At 37.9% G+C, this 25,169-nt stretch overlaps 1 protein-coding gene across 2 annotated transcripts; it reads right to left on the bottom strand.

Annotated features, from left to right (window-relative positions):
* Window positions 1-3,646: 3,646 nt before the first annotated feature.
* QRSL1 (glutaminyl-tRNA amidotransferase subunit QRSL1) lies at window positions 3,647-25,151 on the bottom strand. 2 transcript variants are annotated; one of them, XM_027856911.1, is made up of 11 exons: window positions 24,978-25,151; window positions 21,691-21,850; window positions 20,906-21,004; window positions 17,462-17,558; window positions 16,150-16,326; window positions 13,079-13,254; window positions 12,843-12,955; window positions 10,267-10,459; window positions 9,042-9,159; window positions 5,007-5,212; window positions 3,647-3,986 (listed from the first exon to the last, which is right to left on the bottom strand). In XM_027856911.1, exons 1-11 carry the CDS (start codon window positions 24,999-25,001, stop codon window positions 3,766-3,768), a joined length of 1,584 nt encoding a protein of 527 aa, XP_027712712.1. In that variant the 5' UTR covers window positions 25,002-25,151; the 3' UTR covers window positions 3,647-3,765. The 2 variants fall into 2 exon arrangements, with proteins under 2 accessions (XP_027712712.1, XP_027712720.1); XM_027856919.1 differs by lacking the exon at window positions 24,978-25,151 and having other exon boundaries at window positions 3,648-3,986; window positions 21,702-21,788.
* Window positions 25,152-25,169: the final 18 nt, after the last annotated feature.

Genomic DNA, 25,169 nt, shown 5'->3' with positions numbered 1-25,169 from the left:
AAGATGTAGCCCAGGCTGTTCAGTCAACAGTGAGTCAAGATTTATGAAGTGCTTACTAGTGACAGGCACTCTAAGTATTTTATCTACCTAGCTGTTACATGGTGTAGAAGATAGGGCTAGACCTGGGTCAGGAAAACCTGAGTTCAAATCCTGCCTACAAAACTTATTAGCTATGTGACCCTATGTCAATGAACTCCTGTCTGTCTCAGTTTGCTCATATGCAAAATGGTGGTAATAATAGCACCTACCTCTCTGGGTTGTTGTGAGGATAAAAAAAAGATTACATTTGTAAAGTGCTCAAACCTGAAAGTGATAATAAATGCTAGTTATTATTATTATTAAAGGCAAAAAAACAGTTCCTGCTCTCAAGATTACAACCTAATAGGGCAGGGAACATGCAAACAACTGGGTACAAATAGGATAAAATGAGGATAATCAATGTAAAAAAAAAATGGCAGAAGACCTAGTAAGAATTAGGTAGTGGCTTAAAAGCTTAACAGCATAAACAACCTAGGGGGAATCTACTTCCTCTCATATACTCCTTTTCTTTGGTTTCCACAGCTCTCCATTTGTCAGGAGATTTGACAAGTTTCCTACGTTCTCTTCACCTGATGACACAGAGAACAGCAGATACCACTGGGATTTCTAAGAAGGCAATATGGTCAACACAGACTTCATGCCTAAATGTAATTCTTGTGGTGTGATGATTTTTGAGAACTATTTTTGTAAGACCAGTTTAGAGCATGATCTGCCCAGTCATGCTATTAGTAACCAAGCATGGAACAGAACCTTGGTAATTGCCATGATCGCTCTGGGACCTAAGCCAACAACGTATGAGCCCTTCTGGAATTATTGAAATTTGCCTCATCACTAACTGGGGCATATGGTGGCTTGTGTGAGAGGATTCAGGAATGAGGGGCTGTGTTACAACACAGTTCCCAGAACTGAAGTGTACCTCCCCACCACCAACTGTTAGGGGCTAGTGAATGGTGTCCCAGTTCCATTTGCCCATTTAACACTGGGTAGCTTTTATAAAAGGATATTTACTTCAAAATACAGCAAGAACAAAGTACAAAATTTTCCCCTAATACCTGCGGGAAATACTCTCCCCCATATACTACCTTGGTTTCTGGGGAAAATGGTCTCAATTTAGCTCAGTTCCTACATAGCATAAGTCCCACCAATTTTGGGTCCAAAGGCAGCACTGCTGTTGTTAGGAGTTATATCTCATATATGCTGAGTTATATCTCAGCTGAGTTATATCTCAGCTGAGGCCGGGCTGGTGTGTTAGAAGGCTACTACTGTACATCACTCCTTACTCCTTGGAGTACTGATCCTGCCCTGGCTGCAGATCTATACTCAGCAATGCCACAATGCTGAGGAAGAAAACAATTAATGGAAAAGTTTAAAATCAAAGTTGATTTTCAACTGCAAGTATTTGCTTCATTATTTTGAAGGAAGAAGAGAGTAATATACATTTCTACCTTCTGCCTTCCATCTTCTTTGCTAAATATCTTGAAACTTAGAAATTATAAGATGTCCTCCATCATGTGTCTTTATCTTTGGTATTGCTGCTTTCTTTTAGACATTTTATGGACAGCCCAAGTTCATTCCTTGTAACCTAGGACTTCAGATCCCTCTGCCACGCCAAGTGAACTTTCGGTCTGTTCCGACCACTCCCACCCTTCAGTTTCAAGTGATTCTGGATGACATCAAGAGTGGACTAACATGGAACACCAGTTTTCCCACTTAATCTTGGCAGGACGCTTATGTCAGGCTGCCAAGTTCTGTGATCTCATCACACATTTTTTCACTTTGGTGAAGCCTGCCTTGTCAATTCTTCCCTCAGTTTTGATTGGCTTTTTTTGTTTTGTTGTGTCTCATCAAAGAACTCATCTTACACTTGTAGCTACCTTCTCATTTTAGGGCTGTCCTGCTCCAGCAGCTCTACTGCTAACAATTTCAGGATTTAATTAACTCAGCCACAGAAACTATTTGCCACTTAAATTTCCAGACAGTGACTTGGCAGGATATGATTGACCAGGTTTGGGTTAGTGATGGAAGACAAAGAAAAACAAATTAGGCATCATTTCACGGTAGGCAGGTATGATGATGTGAGAATAGAGAATGTTTCTCCTTTCTAATTCTAGATTCAAAATGTTAGCACTGATTAAGCAGGAATGTAGCATCAACAGAGCTGATGTTCTTTGAAAAGGGATTAACCTTTATTTCAAATGATAAAAATACAAACATCAAATGGAGGTTGGCTCCATCAAACTGGTTCTCTGAACTAATGTTTTCTTCTTGCTGTAAAATTGGCAAAATTTAATATCTTAGATGAGACACTATTGCAGTGTATGAGGAGTCAGCATGGACAAGACGTGTTCTATATAAATTAAGGGATAAAATCAGTGATGCTTGAGGTTTACTGTGCTTCACCCAGACAAGGGACATTCTCTCACAACTACAGACAAGCATGGTGGTAAAGGGTGCTATTAAGTCTTGGAAACTCATGGGGAAATGTTGACTAATTGAAAAGTTTTTATTTATAATTTGTAAGCCCCTAATAACTAGAATTATTATGTTGAAAATAAATCCAATTTCAATCACTCAGCAAGATCACATGACTTCTTAAAAGTCTTCATGCTTTTGCCCTTTGACCCAGCAATAGCACTTCTAGGGCTATATCCCAAAGAGATCATACAAATGGGAAAAGAACCCATACGTACAAAAATATTTATAGCAGCTTTTTGTGGTGGCAAAGAATTGGAAATTGAGAGAATGACCATCAATTGGGGAATGGCTAAGCAAGTTGTGGTATATGAATGTAATGGAATACTATTGCGCTATAAGAAATGACGAGCAGGCAAACTTCAGAAAAACCTAGAAAGACTTGTATGGACTGGTGCTGAGTGAAGTGAGCAGAACCAAGAAAATGTTGTACACAGTAACAGCCACATTGTGTGATGACTAATATTGATAGACTCAACCCTTCTCAGTAATACAAGGATCTAAGACATCTCCAAAGGCCTCATGATGGAAAATGCTATCCACATCCAAAGAAAGAACTATGGAGTTTAAATGCAGATCAAAACATACTATTTGCTATTTTTTTCTTCTGTTGTGTTTTGTTTCCTCTTTCTGGTGGTTCCTCCTATTGGTTCTAATTCTTACTCAGAACATCACTAATGTGAAAATATGTTTAATAGGAATGTATACATATAGCCTACATCAGATTGCGCACTGCCATGGGAAGGGAGGGGGAGAAAAATTCAAAACTCAAAAGCGTGTGGAAGTGATTGTTGATAAATCAAAATAAATTTTTTTAAAAAGTATTAAAAAAAAGTCTTCATGCTTAATTATTTTGAGTATAAATACCTCCTCAGAGGAAAGACTGGGGATCCCAGACAATAACTGTGCCTACTACAGGGGTCTCATTTTTTGTGTGCTTGTATTCTGATTTGCTCTCTATCTCACAATAGTGGTGCAACCTCCTGAAATATATGCTGACTGCCTCCTTTTATTCCCTATCTCTTTTCGCTGTAGAGTGCTTAGAATATAGAGTGTACTCAATAAATGTTGGTTAGTTGAAAAGTTTTTATTTACAATTTGTAAATACATAATAACTAGAATTATTATTCTGACAATAAATCCAATTACAATCACTTAGTAAGATCACATGACTTCTTAAAAGTCTTCATGCTTAATTATTCTGAGTATAAATACTTCCAAAGTCATTTTGAATTTGTACAAAAGTCTTTATCATTACCGTTTTAATGAAACTGAAGCCAGCTTCTTGTGTTGAGAGAAAGTTTGACAACTATCCATTAATTCTTGAAGCTGAATGACAGGAAACTGCACCTGTTCCTCAAACCACTTGGCAACAGTGAGAAGTTGTTGGTCACTAAATGCACGTCCGATCAGCTGCAGCCCAATTGGCAAACCTTGACTGGAGAGGGCCATGGGTACATTTACAGCCGGCAAACCTGAGCAGGAGGAAACAAGAGATTGTTCTGTTTCATTTTTTTAAGCTATTCTATGCCCCTAATTTCATTAAAAAAATTTTTTTTTGTTCCTTTGGTTTTTAAATCATCTTTTAGCCTCTCGTTTTTGGACTGTGATTGAAATAAGATGAAAAAAAATAATTACCTGACTGTTCTACTGTGGCCTCTGAATATGCATTCTACTGTTAACAGCAGCCCCTAATATTGAACCTGAGCCCTCTCTTCCTCTCAGAAATTAATACCTATTTATGTAAGTAAGGATATGTATTTATACATACAAAATAAACATATGTTAATATATGTATATTTCATATTATACATGTATAATATACATATGTATACACACACAAACACACAATATTTAATTCTCCATGTACATATCAGGAGGTGCTGTGCTACACAGTCAAGAGCCCTGCCTCTGGATGCAGAAGGCCTGGGTTCATATTTTGCTTCTGACACTTTACTACCTGGGTGACACTGAGCAAGTCACTTTACTGTCCTGGGTGGACCTTGGTTTCCTCATCTACAAAAGGAGACAGCTGAACTACACTGAGGTCCTTTGTTGTTTTTGAACCACGATCTAATGTTGCTTCTGCCCAACAGAATATAAGCCTCTTAGGGACAGGGATTGTTTCTTTTTTGTCTCGTACTCTAAGGTCTGAACATAATTCCTGGGACACAGTAGCTACTTGACAAATGTTTGCTGAGTTGAGCTGAAGATGATCTGAAAGGTTAATTTCCCCAAGAACTTTATTAGAAGTCTAATTTCCAGAAGGGAAAAAAATTAAAGTTGAAGTATTTCAGCTAGATTAGATCTTGACTCAGTTACCAAGGTTCTATCAGCTTTACTTGAGCACTGTCAAGGATAAAATCTACTTTTTCTAAGGCAATAGTATGCCTCACACCTAAGGTGAGCATCCAAAGATAAACCCAACTGACTTAAACTGGAAGGTCAGTAGGCCTTAGGAGACCTGAGCACTGTTCCCCACCTCCCAGCCTCACCTGCCATGTTTACACTTTGTGTAAAAATATCATCCCGGGCACTGCGGGTTCTGTTGTCTTCTTTGATGAACTCCAAGTATGGTACTGCATTACTAAGGGTAGTGGGAGTAAGCAAGACATCCACACCAGAATTAAAGACCTTCACAAAGTCATTAGCAATGAGTCGTCTCACTTTCTGTGCCTTCACAAAGTAATCATCATAGTTCCTGTGGGAAAACGGTTGACATTTTAGAGACATTTTATTCCTATACATATAAGTTTCAATTTCACATTGGGGAAAACAAATCTTGACTTTAATGAGATGGTGTACCATCTCCTGATAGACACACTTTATGTGGGTACTCCAATGCTCAAAAGTCAGCTTAGCTGACATCCTATGACCTAGGACTCACTACTGACCAGCACCTAGACTCAGAACCTGAAAATTTCAGCACTAGAAGAGATTCCAGAGATGAAGAACAGAGCTAGGTCTAGAACTCAGGGATCTCAGCTCCAAGTCCAGGAATCTTTCTGCTACAACAACCTGCCTCTCCTTTATAATATGAAGATCATTTGATGCTCATAATAATAACCAAAGTGCTGCAAAATCCTAGTGTCTTCTGAATCATCAGAGAAGGATTAAATTATGTTCATTATACTTGTAAGCATATTGTACTATATTTAATTTGTTTTTAAAACTGATAACGCATGATGTGTGATACATACATTCATGTAGAACAACTCATTCCATGATCATAGGAGATGACAGAGTTCATTGTACCTAAGCCCAGGGCACTGTGCAATATTTGTATCTTATAGGCAACCATATCCTGGGAGTAGGTGACTGAAATTAGTAGGAAATTAATTTGAGAGACTAGAAGAAAAAACAACAAAAAGAAATGAGACACACACAAAGGCGGGGGAGAGAGAGTACACTTCCAAGCCAATGCTGGACTACTGTTAAAAGGCTATCTCCTTGAGAGTAGGGAGAAAAGCTTCATTCCCTGGCACCTTTTGAATTCTCTTGTCTCTGACTTCTCACATTTAATCCTATGTATTTGTACACACACATATATGTATACACATACATTTGTACAGATGTAAACTTTTATAACTAGAAGGAAATTTAGAGATCATTTAGCTCAGGGGTCAGTTTCAAGATTCACTGAATTATTTATATTTGAAAAGAAATCTCAAATAAGTCACAAATCTAGATATGGTGTGTAGACTTTTAACTGATCAGTTAAAAAACTTTTTAAGAATAACAGGATTTCTTAAAAAAATGGGTTATCATACAATTCTAAGGATCACATTTAGTATCAGTCACTCAATTTACTGAGCAACCAGTAGGCATATAATATAATACAATTTTTCTTTCTGAGCATGCAATAACGTATGGAATTTGGTGATAGAGTGTCAAATTCAGAAGCCCAGTTCTAGCAGCACAAGGGAAAAATTCTAATGTAACAGTTTGCTAAGAATATCTTGGTTAATCAGCAAACTTCATATAGAAAACAAAGAAAAGAATAAAATACAAATATGAGCACTGTGAAACTATTCAAATCAACAACAGAGAGATGCCAGTTTGTTACCAGTATGATGTTAAAGACCTAGAGTAATAATGAATCTGTTTTTTTGGACCCCCTAATCTTCAAGGTTTTTTTTTTTTTTTTTTTTTTGTTTGTGTTTTAAATGAAGATTGAAAAGACCTGGTTTGTCAGATACTTTTCTCTAGTAAAAGTCACAATGGTGGATTGAATCTATGCAATCACACATAAATCAATGTTGGAGGAAGAGTTCAATGTCCTCTATTGGATTTCACTCTAACAAAAAAAAATAAATCCCCAAAGAAAAGAATTATCATTGTGTTCTACACTTGTGGTTTTTGGAAATGAACGGTGGCACAAGAAAGGCAAAAGTATAGCATTTTGAAAAGAACACTGGGCTAGAAGTCAGGAGCCCTGGGTTCTAATGGTATTGAAACCTAGAGCATGCCACTTAACTTTTGGGGCTTGTGGTTTCTCATCTAGAAAATGGGTATCATTATCTCTTCCTACATACCGTGGGGTTGTGTGAATGTGAGATCAATTAACATACTGCATGTGAAAATACTTTGTAAAGTGGGAAGCACTATGCAAGTGTAAGTATTCATTCGATCCCAGAGTCTACACAGAAAAACATTTGCTGGTATCAGTTTTCAGCTGTAACAGGGATGATGTATGCAAAATTGATGATAATACTAAAATCATTTTAAAATTTGCATTCTTGGGGCAGCTAGGTGGCGCAGTGGATAGAGCACCGGCCCTGAAGTCAGCAGGACTTGAGTTCAAATCCGGCCTCAGACCAAACACTTGACACGTACTAGCTATGTGACCTTGGGCAAGTCACTTAACCCCGATTACCTCACCAAAAAAAAAAATTGCATTCTTAAGGACAAGAAGTTCTTTGATGACCTTTTATATTTCTTCCTGTTTTGTATAAAAAAGATGAGAAATAGAGAAAGTAAACAAACAGGGATGGAGATCCTGCACAAAGCAAAATGCAAAGCTATCTATGCTAACTCAAAAGTTGACTTCCAAGGTAAAAAGCAATTAGACCTATGTTGGGATTAACCTCTATGTCAGGCCCTGCTTCCCTCACCTTGCCAGAAGCACTTGGTGGTTGTGGAACCAGTCCTTCACCCTCAACTTTCTTCCATGCAACTGCATGGAATTTTTATGGGAAAAAAATTCAGGGTGACCTATGTACTGTGTCAATATGTATTCTAAGACATAAAGTAAAAGCACTAGGGGAAAAAAAAACCCTGTAAAAGCAGAACACTGTGATCAGTTTAATAAGATACTCTGTAAGAAGCAATGTGACTGAGCGGGGAGGAAGCTGCCTCTGGAGCCAGAAAAGCTGGGGTTCAAGTCCTACCTGTGACATGTACTGGGTTTGTGACTCTGGCAAGTCACTTAGCGGTGCTCCACTCCCTAAGACTAAAAACCGCAAGAGAAGATGATGATCTGTGTTGGTGGACGGAACTTCCTCACCCAGTATTTCCCTAAACTTCTGAAATCACAGGCCCAATTCTTCACCCATGTACAGTGCTTAGAACATTGCTCAGCATTAATGTATTTTTTTTTCTCTTAGCCAATCAGGTCCAACAATTTAATAAATGTTGAAAATGTGGCCTTTATTCTGACATGGAAAAAGGTCAACTGAGCATACTGAGAAAAAACATTCCTCATCATATGAAAAGGCATTCAGGGGGCCAGCTGCATTAAGAATCAGCCTATATCACTGTGTAAACCAGTTCTTAGCCTCTTATGCAACATGGACCCCTTTGGAAGTTTGGTAAAGCCAATGTACTTCTGAGAATAATGGTTTTAAATGCATAAAATAAAATACATAAGATTACAAAGGAAATGAATTATAATGAAATAGTTATCAAGATATTTTTAAAAAATTGAACAGGATATACATATCAAGGCACAAGACCCAACGGGCCAAAGCAGCAGTCTCACCAACTTGAAGGTGGATGTATTCCAATCAGAATACCACGAATTAACTTGTACTAAAGACAACCTAATAGGCAGTATATTAATTAAGAGTTACTTCCCAGAAGGAATGATAAAGCAGCTTTTCTCAAAGTAAAGCAGGAAAAAAAGTATATTCCAATGACAATTTCTCCAAAGAGCAAGACTATCACCTTCTGTTATAAAGATTTATCAGGACTAAAGCTGATGTGGCACTGAGGTCTAGGAATGTTTAAGACGAAAAAGCCTTTGGACTACATTTAGCTTTCACCAGCTATATGCATATTTGAGATTTTTGCACAACTGAGAATTAAAGAGATATAAGCAGGCTTTTTCTAACTTAAAAAAAAAAGAGCACACAATTGCAACTTTCTGTTCTTAAAATTAACTAAGACTTGGCATGTTCATATCTGATAAAACATCTTAACTTGCATAAAAAGTCATAAAAATATATGGCATTATTTCACTCTTGAAATTTAATCAATAAACAGAAACTTTTAAAAAAATAGTTTCTTCCCAAAGTCGTTAGCTGTCTTACTCTTTTAATAAGAAAAAATTTCCTGAGAGAATTCTTCCTCTCACCACATCATTGAACCCTTCTCGTCTTGTTGCGGCATACATGGCCTCAGTAGATACATTTACATTACACCGGTGGCCTACAAATCAAACAGACAAAATGAGTCTTAACTCCTTATATAATTTCTTCTACATTGCAGTAAACATAAGTATAAAATAATTTCCTCTATATTGTGTTAAATCATCAGCAGAAGAAAACAGAACCTACAAAACCCATTATCAATCTTTCTTAGAAAACACTGTTTTCTTTGACTTGTAAGGTCTTTGAGGGAAGGGACTGTCTTCTGTCCCTTTTTGTATTCCCAGCACTTAGCAAGTGTCTAGCACATAGCAGATGCTTAATAATGCTTACTGACTAAATTGTGTTATATAAGAGAAGCCAAATTTTGGTTAAACGCTAGGCCAAGAGTAACACCTTTGGCAGTTACTGAAATCTAGGGAGACTACATTCTCAGTGGTTTTTCATCTTCGGCTGACCTATGAGAAAATGATTGACCTCCAATAGGGCCAAGAAGAATAAGCCAAACAAGAAGTGGGTTTTCATTGAAGTGACAGTGTAAAGATTCACTAATTTACTGTCACTCTATCATTAACGCTTACAAATTTTACACACACACACAACAAAAAATGGAAACAAAGCAGACATCTATCAATTAGGGGATAGATAACTTGTGATTCATGGATCTAATGGGATATTATTGTGATGGAAGAAATGACAAATATCAAGAATACAGAGAAGCATGAGAAGACTTACATAAACTAAGGTAAAATGAAGTTTGAAGAACCAGGGAAACAATATATATAATAACAAGAATAATGTACAAAGAAAGAATAATAATAACACAATAACCAAAACTGAATATTGTGAAATCATAATGACCAATTTTGGCCCCAAAGAAAAGATCCAGAAGTAGCATATAGCATTAGACTTTTCCAATAAAATGACTGGTTTTGCTGAACTTCCCCTCCCCCCACCTTATTTTTTTCTTCTTTACTATAAGAGAAGGGGAAAGAAGGAAATATTTGAGATTGTAAGTGATGTGAAAACAAAAGATATCCATAAAAACTATTTTTAAAAATAATTATATACATACAACAGACAGGAAGTATTTTTGCTACTACTGAATAAGTAAATCTTTAACTATTTGAATAAAACAATTTTGAAATCCAAAGAACAGTTGCCTTACCATATTCTAGCCCATCAAATCTTGCCATGTTTGATGCTACTTCTGCTGTGCATAAAACATGATAGCAAACAATTGAATAACTGGTATGCGGTAAGGACACTTCCACTACTTTGGCCCCCTTAGACGCAAAAAGGTCAGCAGCTTTAGACCAAAAGGCTTGCACTTCACTTGACAATCCTGGTGCACTATATTCCTTAAAAAAAAAAGTCATATGAGGCTGACCACCTGTACAAATGTACGTGGATTTGTTTCCCATGATCTTTGATAATAAATGAGAAGATAAACCATATGCAACACAACTGAACAAAATGCTAGATGATTGTTTGCTAAGGAGTATAAACAATACACTTTTATAAGAATTTCTAGAATGCTCACACTATGATGACATCTTTTTTTTTTAAAAGGGATTTCATTGTATTCTTACTACTTACTAATTTATTTCACAACACTTTTGGATGGTATATACCAGTATCATTATCTCCAGTTTCCAGATTAGGAAATGAAGGCCTAAAGAAATGCAATGATATAGTTACACTGTGAAGCCTAAAATCAATTATTTAGAATTCAGAGCTAAGAGCCCCTACTCATTTTAATGGTTTGATAATTAGACTATATTCTCTGATGATAAATCAAAAACACTTTTAGGTGAGGTGTCAATAAACACTTTTAGCTAAACACATTCGAAAGAAAAATGACAATGCCCATGATATGGAAGCCCTCATTTGTACAACATTCTTATTCATTTAACATCTGACTATCAGTAGAAGGGTATCAATGAGAATAGTGTGGTAGAGTGGTTAGTACCACATACTGTCTATATTGAGTCACTGAAGTTGTCCATGTAACTCATTAAGACTATATATTACAAGAGGTTTGCTGATCTTCACTGATAAAGGGACATTACAAACTAAGGAGTTCCCTACCCTGATAAAACCACCAGGGACATACCAAAAAAAGAAAAAAGAGAAAAAAAGTAGAATGATTGTCCTTCTCTTTTTCCTCTATACTCATTCTCCTATGGGTGTCCTGATCATCTCTATGTAAATGACTTCCATATCCATCTATCTAGCCCCAGGCTCCCTCCCCACTCCCCAAGCTTTAGTCTGTATCACCAACTGTTTATTAGATATTTCAAACTGGATGGTCGTCCCCAACACTTCTTAAACTCAGCATGTTCCAAATTGAACTCATTTTTTTTCACAAAACCTTCCCTCTTCTAAATTTCCCTGTTTCTGCTGAAGGTACCAGCTTCTTTTAAGACTCCTGGCTTTGTAACTCTGGCATTATTAGGACTCCTTAGTTTTCCAATCAGGTGGATTTTCATTTTTACCTTTGCAACATCTTTCCCATTTGACTCCTCTCCACTCATATAGTTACTACCTTAGTTCAGGCCCCTATCACCTCTTAACTGACAGCAGTCTCCTAATTAATATCCCTATCTTAAATCTCTCCCTATGCAAGTCTATCCTACACACTGCTGGCAAAATAATTTTCCTCAAAAGCATATCTAACCATGTGATACCCCCTACTCGACCAATTCCAGTGGCTTCCTGTTGCCTCTAGGAGAAAATATACCCTTCTTTGTTTAAGCTTTTAGAGGCTTATACAACCTGCACCCTATCTTTCCAGCTTCACTGGATATCATCCTCCTCCTATACAATCCAGCCAAATTTCTGCTTCTCTACCACGATACTCCACCTTCCATCTCTGGACCTTTGTACTGGCCATTTCCCATCCCTGAAGTGCTTATCTCTGCCTCATCATGTCCCTTTCTTCTTTTAAGGTCCAGCTCAGGGTATCTTCTGCAGGAAATCCTTCCTGATCCCTTCAACTGCTAGTGCTCTCCCTTCCAAACTCTCTTGTACTTAACTACCTTATAGTTGTATACATTAACTTTATATTTATGCTGTATATATATTTACGTACTTGTTGTCTCACCCATTAAAATTTAAGTTCATTGTGAGTAGGGCTAGGATCACATTTCTGGAACATTCAGCCTAAAAAAGTTAAGGCCTTAAATTTCATTCGGTTTATATAGGTATACTGAACATCACACATATACATTCATTTCCAGATATGAATAATTCTAATATAGCACGGTGGTTCCCAACCTGTGGGCTGAGGACCCCTGGAGGGCTGCAGAATAGTTGCAAAGGGTCTGAAAATCCATTATCACAGCAAACATTGTCATTCTGATTTTTATTTAGCTCCATCCAAACATGTAGCAATGATTCAGTACTAATCAAAAAGCTAACGTAGAATGAATAACTGTCTCAAACATGTGTCTTACTATTTTTCAAATATATGTAAATGCTACTGTCATTTAATAAAATACAAATTTATTTAAAAGCACTGCCGAATTCACAGTTTCTTTGTGAAACAGGTATTTTCTCCAAAAAAGTGAAGACTAACAATACAGCTACTATCATGTGGGAGTCCTCAGAATATTTTTATTTAAAAAGAAATCTTTAACTAGAAAAGCCTGGGAATTGGTGCTATGTCATAATTCTTATAAAAAGCCTACACAGATTCTGCTTTGATGGTATTTCCCTAGAAAAATGAGCTGGAAAAGTTACCTTTGGTATTCCTATACATAACTTGCCGACATCCCTCAAAATGGGAAGGGTAAATGGTCCAACAGGGTCTTGGGCTGTGGTAGAATCTTTTGGATCATGCCCAGCCAGTATACCTGAAGAAAGGATGGAATGCTGATAAGTAACAGAGAAAAAGAAACGCATTGCAATGTAGAATGTACTTAGTTTTGAACTACATGAAGTGACATACGTATATATGTGTGTATATTTATAAATACCCAACACAATTGCTGCATCCTCCACACATCTGGTTAAGATTCCTGGAACATCCATCGAATTCACCAGTGGAATGAGACCATAACGGGAAATTAATCCATAGGTTGGCTTTAAACCAACAAGCCCACACAGAGCTGCTGGGTTTCTTGTTGAACCTCCTGTGTCTGATCCCAAAGCCCTGAGATTTAAGTAGTCCTCAATCAGAAGATTTTGGAGCTTTAAATATACCTAAAATATACCTATTTTTAAAGGAAATTCAGAAAGACCTCTAAAAGAAAAAGATCACAACAAAAAAATTTTAAAAGCAGGTAACATTTTACTATGAAATCTTGGATAGTCAATCTGAAGTTCTTCTGGGTCCTTGCTTTTATCTACTGAGTTTGATCTGATAGATTTGAATTTACAAGACAATGCTGATGGGACATGCATTTACATGTGGGTAAATACAGTTAAAGTTATAATAGCAAAGGCATTTATTTGTTCGCTAAAGAAAATAAAAAAATTATTTTTCATCCTTACTGAATCAATTTAAGATACAAAATAAAAATATTCCTTTCATACTTCAAGATGTTTTCTACACTATCTCCCCTCATGGGAATCATTGACAGCTATGCAACATGATAAAAATATATTTCAGGAGGAATTATGTCAGGGAGCCAGGATTTTTCTCTAGGGATCCTAAAAAAGATGAGATCTTCTAGAAGAGGATAAAAGTAGTATAAAGGGAAAAAATATCCAATTCTATTGTACTAACCTGTGAGATGTTATGAACAATAAAATCCCAACAAATAAATAGCATGGTTTTAATTTGATAAATAAAATTCCAGAGAAATTGAAAAATAACTACTTCACCACCAAAAAAAAAAAACCTACAGAAAAAAAAAACAACTACTGAATGGGTTTTTTTTTTTTTTTTTAGGCAATTGGGGTTAAGCGACTTGCTCAGGGTCACACAGCTAGTAAGTGTCAAGTGTTCGGTCTGAGGCTGGATTTGAACTCAGGTCCTCCTGACTTCAGGGCCGGTGCTCTATCCACTGCGCCACCTAGCTGCCCCTGAATGAGATTTCTTAAAAGAAAAAAGGTAATTCAATTGTTACAATACCATCAGAAAAAAATAACTCATCAACCTTCGCAAATTGCTAAAAAAAAATACACTAAATTTGATTAAGGTGAGATGATCAACAACAAATCTGACTACATAAAGTGAGAGGTAAACCCAAATAATGAAAGTTGTTCATTTCTCATAGAATAGAAAGAACTTTAAGGAACATCCCTTAAAACATAAAAAGCAAGTAAGCAGCAAAATAAGAAGAGTGTAATGAATGCCCTACAATGAGCACACCAGTGCCTGAAAACCTCCCAAAAGCTTTACCAGTTTTTTTTTTTGTACTTGTAGGTCTGTGAAACCACTAAAATATATCTAAAATGATTTTAAAGAATTTATTTGCAAGTCCTGGCTGAGATGAGGTACAACTAAAATATATATACATACATATACAAAGTGTTCCAAAAGCATTAGTGCAGTTTTAAGATATTAAAACTTGGAATACATAAATAAGATTTAAATACTGCAAATAATTCACTCTATCAACTATAAATTCATAGGAACAAAGGAAAAACCATCATTATCAGCACAGCTTTATCAGAATTTAAATACAAATTCAGAATATGCAGATTCCAGAATGTTTACTAGTAGTAAACAGATTCCATTAAAAAGTCACCAGAAACTTTATTTACCATCAAGTCCGTGTTGAGGCCAACCACAAAATATGGTATCAGCTTCTGTTTAGGCTAATTATTTTATTCTGTTATATCATTAGGATCACAGTATTTGGCACTGGACCATGGACCTTAGAGATCTTCTAGTTAAAGCCCTCTGTTTTACAGAAGAGGAAACTGAGGCCCAAGAGAGGTTAAATATATTTTTCAAGGCCACACAGAGAGAAAATGGCAGAGGAAGGACCCAAGCCAAGGCCATCACGCAGAAGCCATCGGTGGGTCTCATTCTAATGTACCACACTGCCTTTCTCTTCTTTCTCTCTGCCTCTTTTTTTTTCCAAACTCGGTGGCTTGGCCCATGATTACTTCTCCACCTCCACCATAGCAGCCTTTTCATGCTGGTAATACCTCCAGCCCTACGGTCTCATTCTCCAATTAGTTAGTTTCCTCCCTGGAACTTCCATTTGAGAAAATAACTAAGCCAATTATGCTCACTCCAACAAGACTACTTTTTACCTTGCCTCTCCACACTCCCAGCCCTCTACCCACCTTTTAGCTCCTTTTTAAAGGAGAAGGGGAGAAAGAATAAGCATTTATATAGCACCTAAGTGCCAGGCACTATGCTAAGTGCTCTACAATTATTATCTCATTTGATCCTCACACAACAACCCTGGGAGCTACTATTACTGCCATTTTACAGATGGGGACACTAAAGCAAACAGAAGTTAAGTGACTTGTCCAAGGTCACACAGCTAGTAAGTGTCTGAGATCACATTGGAACTCAGGTCTTCCAGATTCTAGTTCCAGGGCTCTATTCACCGAGCCCCTAGCTGTAATGCGTCATCTTCCTCCATCAGAATGTAGGGACTATCTTTATTTTTTAATTTGTATTTGTACTAGCAAATGTGTCAGCACAATGTCTGGCACAAAATAAGTGCTTAATAATGTTCATTTGTGCTCGCTCACACACACACACACACACACACACTCTCTCTCTCTTTCTCTCCCCCTCCCTCTTTCATCCATGAATTTTTTTTTAAAGAACAAAGCAAGATACCATACAGGAACTTTAACTGTTGTTTACCCACTGAGTGTCATTTTGAGATTTGTTTTATTACATTATTAGGAATTCAGACAAAAAGATTAAAACCTGAAAAACCTATCTATAATACAGGTGTTAATATAATACAATAGTTTCCAGGAATAAAATACCACGTCTTTACTTTTTGTGGTACTCTTGTATGAACTATTATTACTTTTAGATTTTGTATATGGCTTATGGCTATATCTGTATCAAGGAAAACGTTGCTCCTGGCTCTGTCTTAATGTAAAATATTTAGAGGAAAAATCTTACGCGAAGCATGTGAATGCAGATACAGCAGCAGCACTGCCCCCAGAGCTGCCTCCAGTTATTAACCAATCTGAATCTTCATCCGCTCTGTGGTGGCTCTGTTTTTTCTTTTCTCTGTATTGCTTTGAGTAACTCCAGGGGTTTCTAACTGGCCCAAATATACCATCCGTGCTTCCAGATCTAAGGCAAAATAGTTAAGCAAGATTAAAGCACACATCTGTGGATTCACAGAGAATTTTCTTCATCTCCTGTGTTGTTCCTGCCCACTCATCTAGCTATTGGAAATCTAGTGGTGCTTGAATGGAAAAGGTGGAACCCTGTTCTGATTTAAGGAAAGAAGCAAATAGGCCTACCCTCTATTCCCACAATCATCCTTGACAACTAAAGGAGAAATTACTTACAAGCCAAAGAAGACTGTTTCAAAGGACAATAAATCATCTTTTCTGAACATAGGTGACAAGAAAAGAACCCTTAAGTTGAGCCCCGTTAGACCAAAATTTTAAGAAAAGAGAACCTGCTCTTAAGACACCACTAGCAACCTATTATTGAGTAAACTCCTGTAAGATAGAAAAGACCAGCTGTAGATGGTGCAAAGAGAGTTTTCCTCCTCAAGTCATTCAAAAAGGGGTAACTCGGAATGCTTAATGTTCCTGCCTCTCAAAACAACATTTTTTTTTTAAACTACTGAAAGTAGCTCCCGTGAAATCGTCATCAGTGCAGGGTATGATAATTCATATTTACGTGGGGCTTTAAGGTTCTAAGGTGCTTTCCTAACAACTAGAACTGTTATCCCACCCAAACTTTTATTACCTTTTTTTTTGGGGGGAGGCAATGGGGATTAAGTGACTTGCCCAAGGTGACACAGCTAGCTAGTAAGCATCTGAGGCCGAATTTGAACTCAGGTCCTCCTGACTCCAGGACCAGTGCTCTATCTACTGCACCACCTAGCTGCCCCTTCCCCTGGCATTTTAGAGAAAAGGAAAATTGGGCTCAGAAAAGAAACTTGCTGCACATCACTCACTTGGCAGCTGTCAGAGGCACAACCTTAATCCAGGCCTTCTGACATGAAGTCCAATGTCCTTTCCATTTTGCTTTGCTACTTTTATACAGAATTAATCATATAGATCATGGGTCCTGCTGGGCCAAAGGTGCATACAATAATTTCATCTTCCATGTTTCACATGTGAGATAAAAACCACAGGCATGGAAGGCATCTCAAGAGGTCATTCACCTACCTAAAGTACGACTATTCACTTAGTTGGATTAAAGATAAAACAAGACAAAGTAAACCTAAGGGTCATTTAATGTTACTTACCCCATAGCAAACTCATCTAAATTTGTTTTTCCTAGAAGAACAGCCCCCTGATCCAATAACTTCTGAACTACTGTAGCATTATAAGGAGGTATGTAACCTGAAAAATAAAATGTCAGAGCTGTTTTTGATACACGACAGAACAGTGAACAAGGTTTTTCATTTCCATTGATTAAAACACTTCAAGTTGCAAATTCTTTACATTTATTAACTTCTAGCTCAGTCAGAACCTTGTTGGCTCTACAGTTTCCCTCATGTTAACCTGCTATATATCTGTATACCTTCCCAAAAGTCTCTTATATATGCGTAATTTTATAAAGTTTTTGTGTGATACTTAATGATTATCAGGATCCTTTTAAAATGTACAGCAGTAAACAATATAACAAGATAAGGTCAAAATGGATGGATGATTTAGACATAAAGGGTGATAAAAGCAAATTAGGGGAGTGTGAAAAATTTTACCTGTCAGATCTATAGATATGGGAAGAGTTTATGACCAAATACGAGATGGAGAGGGTCACAGGAAGTAAAATAGATAATTTTGATTGCATGAAATCAAAAAGGTTTTACACAAACAAAACCAATGCAGCCAAAATTAGAAGGAAAGCAGGAAATGGGAAAAAAATTTTCTTTACAGAAAATTTCTCTGACAAAGGTCTCATTTTTCAAATATATAGGGAACTGAGTCAAATTTAGAAAAATGAGCCATTCCACAATTGATAAATGGTCAAATAACATGAATAGGCAGTTTTCAGATGAAGAAATCAAAGCTATCTATAGTCACATAAAAAAATGCTCTAAATTACTGTTGATTAGAAAAAATGCAAATTAAAACAACTCTGAGACACCACCTCACACCTATCCAATTAGTTAACATGACAGAAAAGGAAAATGGTAAATATTGGAAGGGATGTGGAAAAATAGAGATACTAATACACTGCTGATAGAGTTGTGAACTGGTCTAACCCTTCCGGAAAACAATTTGGAACTATGCCCAAAGGGCTATAAAACTCTGCATACCCTCTGACCCAGCAATATCACTACTAGGTCTGTATTTCAAAGAGATCAAAGAAAAGGTAAAAGGACCTATATGTACACAAATATTTATAGTAGCTCTTTATGTGGTGGTTTGCCACAAAACTGGAAATGGAGGGGATGCCCATCAATTGGGAAATGGCTGAAAAAGAGCTGTGGTATATAATCGTGACAGAATACTGTTGTGCTATAAGAAAATGATGAGGGAGATGATTTCAGAAAAACCTGGGAAGACCTATATGAATTGATACAGAGTGAAATTAGCAGAACCAAATCATGTACATAGTAACAGCAAGATTGTAACAATGATCAATTAGGAAAGACTTAGTTACTCTGATACAATGATCCAAGACAACTGAAAGGACTTCTGATGAAGAATGCTATCCACTTCCAAGGAAAGATCTGATGAATTCTGAGTACAAATTGAAGTATAATTTTTTCACTTTATTTTTCTTGCCTTTTTTTTTTTGCAACATGGCTATGATGGAAATAGGTTTTGCATAATTTCATATGTGTAAATATTATATAGGTTGGCTTCTCAAGGGGTGAGGGAAAGGGTGAAAGAGAGGAGAGAATTTGGAACTCAAATTTTTTTTTTAAAAAGACTAAAAGTAAATAAATTTTTAAAAATTTGCATAGCATCATTCTATGATTACATTTTAAGTGTTTCTAAGTGATTCCTTCCCCCCCCCCATCAATCAGGGTATTCCACTGACCATTCCCTTCTGGAGGCAGGGGATCTTCACTGGTCATAGTGCCAGTCCCTCCCCTCTCCATTCACAACTGCTAATGGGTATTCCTAAAACAAAGATCTGACCATGTCATTTCCCCTACTCTAATATCTTCAGTGTTTCCCTATGACTTCTAGAATAAAACACAAAATACTCAACTTGGAATTTAAAACCCCAAAATCTGACTTTTCAGGGGTTTTCCCCATATTATTCCCTTTTACCTATTCTTCCTCGTCAAACTGACCTATTTTCCATACATGACATTCTCTCCCCTACATCTGTATGTATATATTCATGGAGGTTATCTTTCCACGTCTGGACCCTCAGATTTCCTAGCTTCTTATAAAGCAGCTCCTGCAGGAGGCCTTTCCCGATGCTTCCAGATACTGGTGCTTTCTCCCTCTTGAAATTACTTCATTTATTCATATCTGTATACATAGGATCATGGATTTAGAGCTGAAAGAAACCTCAAGATTCATCTAATTCAATTCCTTTATTTTACAGATGAGGATCACTTCCCCAAGATCCAACTTTAGTAACTGGCAAAGCTGGGATCAAAATCTGGGCCCACAGGTTCCATGTTGTAATATTATGTAAATTCCTTGATGACAGGGTCTAGTTCATGTTGGATTTTGTCTCCATAGCATCTAGCAGAATGCCTTGCACATAGTAGGCACGTAACAGTTGTTGAATTGAACTGAAAAATGACCAACAGTTAAATAGGTACAGTTATGGACAAGAGACAAACCTGAGATCATCTCTTCTTGTCCAAATTATCAAGCCTATCACTCAGTTACCTAGCATGTCTTTTTTACTTCTAGATCTCCCAATCTTCCCTTTAGTTATATTTCCCCCAATCACAAACACTAGTGGATCTGTCTTATTCTTGTAAACCTGGATGCACTGAGTGCAATAAGGCACTCTATCTTACCTAGGGAGATAACTGGGTAAATAAATACCAACAAGTCATCAAATGCTAATAATTGATTGCAATGTCCTTCAGAGAAAGGTAAGGATCACAGGATCATAAATCTAGATCTGGGAGAAGCATCAGATGCCATGTAGTTCAACCCTCTCATTTTACAGATTGAGGAAAGTGAAGCCATTTGCCCAAGGTGTCACAAACAGAAAAAGGCAGAGGTGGAATCTGAGCCCAGGTCCTCTAACTGCAAAGCCTGTATGTTCCCCACTGTACCACGCTGCCCCTCCTGAGGCACTGAAAGCTTAAGTGACTTGCCCATGATCACTTCACACTTGAATCCAAGTCTTCCTGATTCTAAGGCCAGCTCTCTACCCACTATACCAAGAAAATCCAATTTGCATTTATTCCCACTTTACAGATGAGGCACAAGACTAAGAGAAATCATTGCATGTATAAAATGTCTCTGTGAGTGCCTATGGTAATCAGAAAGAGAAACTCAGCCTCAGAGTCACTAAACAACACTTATTTCATTAGGCCCGTGAAAGATAAAACAATTTTCATTTTGAAAGAATAAACAAAAAAATACTAGTTGAGATACTAAAGAAAAATATTATTTCCTAACAGATGAACTATGAGGGTAATTTTATTTTGAACTTGAAAGTATTCCAGGAAATAGAAAGAATCAATACTTCATAAAGTTCTCAAAGTACCTCCCAGGAGTAGGTTCAATATGTTAAGAACTGATGAGATGTAGTTTACCTTTTAGCATATTGGATGCACATGTTGTTTCAATGCCAGCAGTGCTAAAGTTGTCTTTTACGGCAATGGGAATTCCATCTAAAATTCCAAGAGCCTGACCTGTGTTAGAAGCCAGGAAAGTGACAAGGAAGAGAGAGATCAAAATAAAAAAGTACATTCACCCTAGCTATTGCTCTGATCTGTCTCTCACCTCCTTCTACAGCCTTAGTTAAGAGAGTTACAAATTCTCTGAGGCCTGATGCCTAAGATCTTTCCCTTGGGTCTGGAAGGCTCTGACTCTTTGTCTCCTTGTGACTGAATCTTTGGATCCCTTCAAGTCTCAATCCAGATAACCCTTCCTGCCTCCTTCCCTGCCCCCTCCCCCCCAAGCTCTTCCCCAACTATCCCAGATATTAGGAATGGCTCTTACCTCTCTAGTTTCTTTGTACAATACTTATTAAATGCAAGGATCATTCTCCCCCAGGAGACTGCAAACTCGTCAATGGCAGGAATTGTTTTGTTTCTGCCTTCATACCCCCAGTGCCTAGAACAGTGACTGGAACCTGAAAGTGCTTAATAAATGTTTGCTACACAGACTAACCAGTCTTTGTCATAAAAACACTTGATTTTAAATAGAAATTCTAACAGCTGAAAATTCCAAATATACTTACTAGCATCAGTTTATTATTCTTCATGTCAATTTGATCAAATGAGAGCATATGTTATATTAAAAGCATCACTTCCCAAATGCTAATCTAATAAACTGTTCCAGGAAAACAGCAATAAAACACTTTTAAGTAATTTACCTTTCTCATACCTCTTTTCTGATTCTTCAGCTTGCTTTAAGGCTCTCTCTTCTTCTACGGTAATGTAAGCATTAAGAAATTTGGTTTCCTTGATAAGGGAGAGACATTTTTGACAAAGCTCCATTGGACTGACTTGGCCTTGTTTCAGTGCAGCAGAAACCTGAAATATATGCAATTTAATTAACATACAGTGTACATACAGAGTATAGGTACTTATGTTGTACTAGGAATAAAAGGTAACAAGAAAATATAAGATTTTCCCTCAAGGAGCTTACACTCTAGCCCAAATCAGGTAAACAAATCCAAAGGCAGTATAATTAACTACCCAAGCACCCTGAAGCAGCGTGACTTCATTCAAACAGCCCTGTGCTAAGAGGTCCTTAGGAAGACACGTATAGATAAGACAGAGCCCCACAAAAGTACTTTGCAAATTTTAAAGCAATTTGTGGAACTGAATATACGTGGAAAATGCAGAACATTATAATAATAATGTGCTATCCTATTACATCAACATCAAATGATGAAAGGATCACACAATCTCAGGTGGAAGGGACCTCAGAACTGCAATCAAACCATACCTGCAGAAGCCCTCCACAACATTCAATGATCATCCAGCAGATAGACTGCACCAGCACAGTCCAGTCTTTTTAGTGTTGAAAAGTTTTGTTCCCTACCCCCACCCCCCATACTGAGCCGAAATATAGCTTTAATGCAATTTCCCAATTCTGCCTTCCGGAGAAGCTAATGACTGAGCAAGGCAGACATTTTGAATTGTTTTTCTAATAGCTGTATGAACTGTGCTCATCCACATACACTATTTCATGTTCCCCTTAGGACTAAAGACTCACAGAAACTTCAAGAAACCAGGCAGGTGAGCAGTGTGTGGCTAGGAAAGAAAAGCAGGCAAGCTAACAAAGGAAGTCGATCAATGATGCTATCACTGGATGCTCTAGCTTGTAGTCTAGTGATTAAGATTGTGACTTTTAATGTCATGACACAGTTTCCTTTTCTGGACAGGGAAGAGGCTAGATAGATGGCCGTAGGGAAGAAGGCAATATTTTATTTTGCTTAAACTGAGGAAGTCAATTCTTATCTTTGAAAGGCAGAAATCTCTTATACCATCTTGACAGTTCAATTCCTGCTCCTTATACTTACCGTGTGCTGTGAACAAATCACTTAACCTCTGGGTCTCAGTTTCCTTATCAGTAAAATGGGGATAATAATACCTGTACTACCTGCCTCACAGGGTTGTTTTGAAATGTAAATAAGAAACTGGAACTTGGAAAACACTTTTCTCATTGAAACAATGTCATAAATATGGAGTGAGGATCCTAGATTAGTACCAATAAGCCCCACAATAAATGCCACCAAAACTAAACCTATAATGTAGTATTTTGATACATTTCTAGTCCCAGTTATAGGTGCTAGGAGCATGCACAGCTCTATGCAGTACAGGAAGGAGGAAGAGTTTAGTCTCCCTACCCTGAAGCCCTAAATAAAAGTATGAAGTAAGTGGTTTGACTTTGAAATCCTAACTCCCCTTTTATATCCCTCTCCCACTTCCTGGAGCTTCTCTTCTTGAAAGCCCACTGGGGCTGAGGGGGTAAGAACCAAGAAGCAGCTAAGCCAGTCCTGCCTGGCAGTGTGTCCTCATCGTGAGTTTCCCCAAGTTATTCCCGATTTTCACAGTTTCTTCCCTTTTCTCTAGTTATGAACCTAGATTCCATAAAAGGGCCATTTCCCCCTCCCAGAATTATAGATAATCTCAGAGGGAAGGAAGGCACTGGTATTGAAGGGGTTGGGGATTTTCCAAACTGCTTTAAAATTTGCAAAGTACTTTACCATACTTGAGCCTCATAGCAACCCTGCCAGGTATGTTATCAATCAATCAACAAGAATTTATTAAGTGCTCATGTGTCAGGTACTCTGCTAAGCCCTTTGGGGTACCAATGTAAAAATAAGGTAACTCTTATACTTAGTGTAGGTATGTATGTATGTATATTAAACACACATGTATACATGTATCTATATTACACTATATTTGGTATATATGCTTAACTGTGTACCAAGAAAAGATAAGCTCTACAGAAAAAACTGATTCTTTTTTTCAATTTCTTAGACACCTAGAAAATAAATCAATTTTTTCCATGAAGGAATTTATCTTCTCTTGGTGCACAATTAAGTTTATATACCAAATATATATGCAAAGAATATAGTAATGTATTATAGTCAAATATATTACTATATCACATATAGCAATAAAGACATAGTAATATACAAATATTTTGTTGTTGTTCAGTCATGTCTGACTCTTCGTGACCCCATTTGGGGTTTTCTTGGCAGAAATACTGGACTGGTTTGCCATTTTCTTCTCCAGCTCACTTGACAGATGAGGAAACTGAGGCAAACAGGGTTAAGTGACTTGCTCAGGGTCATGCAGTTCATAAATGTCTGAGAGGCCAGATCTGAACTCAGAAAAATGAGTCTGCCTGACTCCAGGCCCTGCACTCTATCCACTGTGACACCTAGCTGCTTGGAACATGTAAATAATACACAGACGTATTACATATACGTAACATATAATAAAAATATATAATAAGTACTACAATTCTATGTAATAAATATATTATCATTCCAGTTTTATAAACAAGGTCAAAGACTTGTTCTGCATCTCTCCTTGCATAAAGTGGGATTTTAGCTGCAACTTGAAGCAAGCTAATAGGACACACAGCAGGCGATTAATAAGTGCTAGCTGACTAACATATAGTTAATTCTAGTCGACTGACTTAAAAGATCACACATTGAACCGGAGGAGAAGCGGCTGAGGATGGTGATCATTTTACAAATGAGGGCACTGAGTCCCAGAGAAGTTAATGACTTGTCCAAGATCACACAGTGGCCAGTGCTTGATCAAGGAAATGAGGTGGAGGCGGCTGCAAACGGAAATAAAAGGTGCTATTTAGCATAAGTGACCATTTGTAAGACCCCTTCTCCTCCAAAGCGAGGAAACGGGAACCGTGGGTGCTTTTGGAAAGCCCCACAAGACACCCCACACTAAAAGGCGCCCTAACCCTGACCTAAGAGGCTGGGCCCCACACGGGCCTGGCGCACACGCACTGCGGGACGAGCCTGGGCCCGAGAAGGCTACGGCGACAGCGACATCGCAGGCCACCTCCCTGCGGCTGCCCACCGCCCATCGGGCCGGGGGGCGCGGACTGCGGCGCCCCACGCCATGCCAGGGACCGCTCGGGCGCCGGTCCCTCCCCCAGCAGGCCGGTGACACTCACTTCTCGGAGGCTGAGGCCCAGCATGGTGCTGCTCTCTCCGGGGTCAGCCGCCCGGCCCCCGTAACCCTGCAGAAACCTCAGAGCAAAAGAGCGGCGGAGGGGAAAAAGGTCAAGGTCCGCCGCTTGCCGGAGTTACATGGGCGCGGCCATCTTGGATCTGCCTCCTCGTACCTCTTAGCGTCGCGCGCTCTG

This window comes from Vombatus ursinus, unplaced genomic scaffold, assembly GCF_900497805.2.
Source record: "Vombatus ursinus unplaced genomic scaffold, bare-nosed wombat genome assembly UNPS02000582.1, whole genome shotgun sequence".
NCBI classification, from domain to species: Eukaryota; Metazoa; Chordata; class Mammalia; order Diprotodontia; family Vombatidae; genus Vombatus; species Vombatus ursinus.
Note: the sequence above shows the minus strand (reverse complement) of the source record. Positions and strands in the feature narration are given on the sequence as shown.